Source organism: Mesitornis unicolor, unplaced genomic scaffold (assembly GCF_000695765.1).
Source record: "Mesitornis unicolor isolate BGI_N332 unplaced genomic scaffold, ASM69576v1 scaffold35643, whole genome shotgun sequence".
Taxonomy (NCBI): Eukaryota; Metazoa; Chordata; class Aves; order Mesitornithiformes; family Mesitornithidae; genus Mesitornis; species Mesitornis unicolor.
Genome location: NW_010177273.1, coordinates 609 through 1,251, shown reverse-complemented (window position 1 = coordinate 1,251; position 643 = coordinate 609). Strand labels below are relative to the sequence as shown.

Below are 643 nucleotides of genomic sequence, written 5' to 3'. Positions count from 1 at the left end.
GTCCCCCCCCAGCTTCACCATCTGCCACAAGACGGAGGTGGTGAGGAACACCCTGAACCCGGTGTGGCAGGCGTTCACCATCCCGGTGCGCGCCCTCTGCAACGGCGACTACGACCGGTGAGCACCGGGGCCTCTGGGGCGGCCGCTCTGCAACCCTGCACCCCCATCTCTGTGGTACCTGCACCACAGCCACCCCTTGGCCTCCCACACCAGGTCCTCCAGGGCGGCCCCTCTGCACCCTCATCTTTGTGGTACCTGCACCACAGCCACCCCTTGGCCTCCCACACCAGGTCCTCCAGGGCGGCCCCTCTGCACCCTCATCTTTGTGGTACCTGCACCACAGCCACCCCTTGGCCTCCCACACCAGGTCCTCCAGGGCGGCCCCTCTGCACCCTCATCTTTGTGGTACCTGCACCACAGCCACCCCTTGGCCTCCCACACCAGGTCCTCCAGGGCGGCCCCTCTGCACCCTCATCTTTGTGGTACCTGCACCATACCCCAGCCCTCAGCCTCCCACACCGGGTCCTCCGGGTTGGCTGCTCTGCACCCCCATCCCACCCTCTCTGTGGTACCTGCGCCACAGCCACCCCCCGGCCTCCCACACTGAGTCCTCCAGGGTGGCCCCTCTGCCCCCCCATCTCTG

At 67.7% G+C, this 643-nt stretch overlaps 1 protein-coding gene across 1 annotated transcript in view; it reads left to right on the top strand.

Moving 5' to 3' along the window:
- The window catches only part of LOC104538726 (copine-8-like), a gene marked incomplete at both ends in the record, with an annotated part of 3,285 nt that overhangs the window by 2,040 nt on the left and 602 nt on the right, over positions 1-643 (top strand). Inside the window, one exon of the mRNA XM_010182028.1 lies at positions 13-117. Within this exon, the coding sequence (XP_010180330.1) occupies positions 13-117 (105 nt within the window). The remainder of the gene's footprint in view (positions 1-12; positions 118-643) is intronic.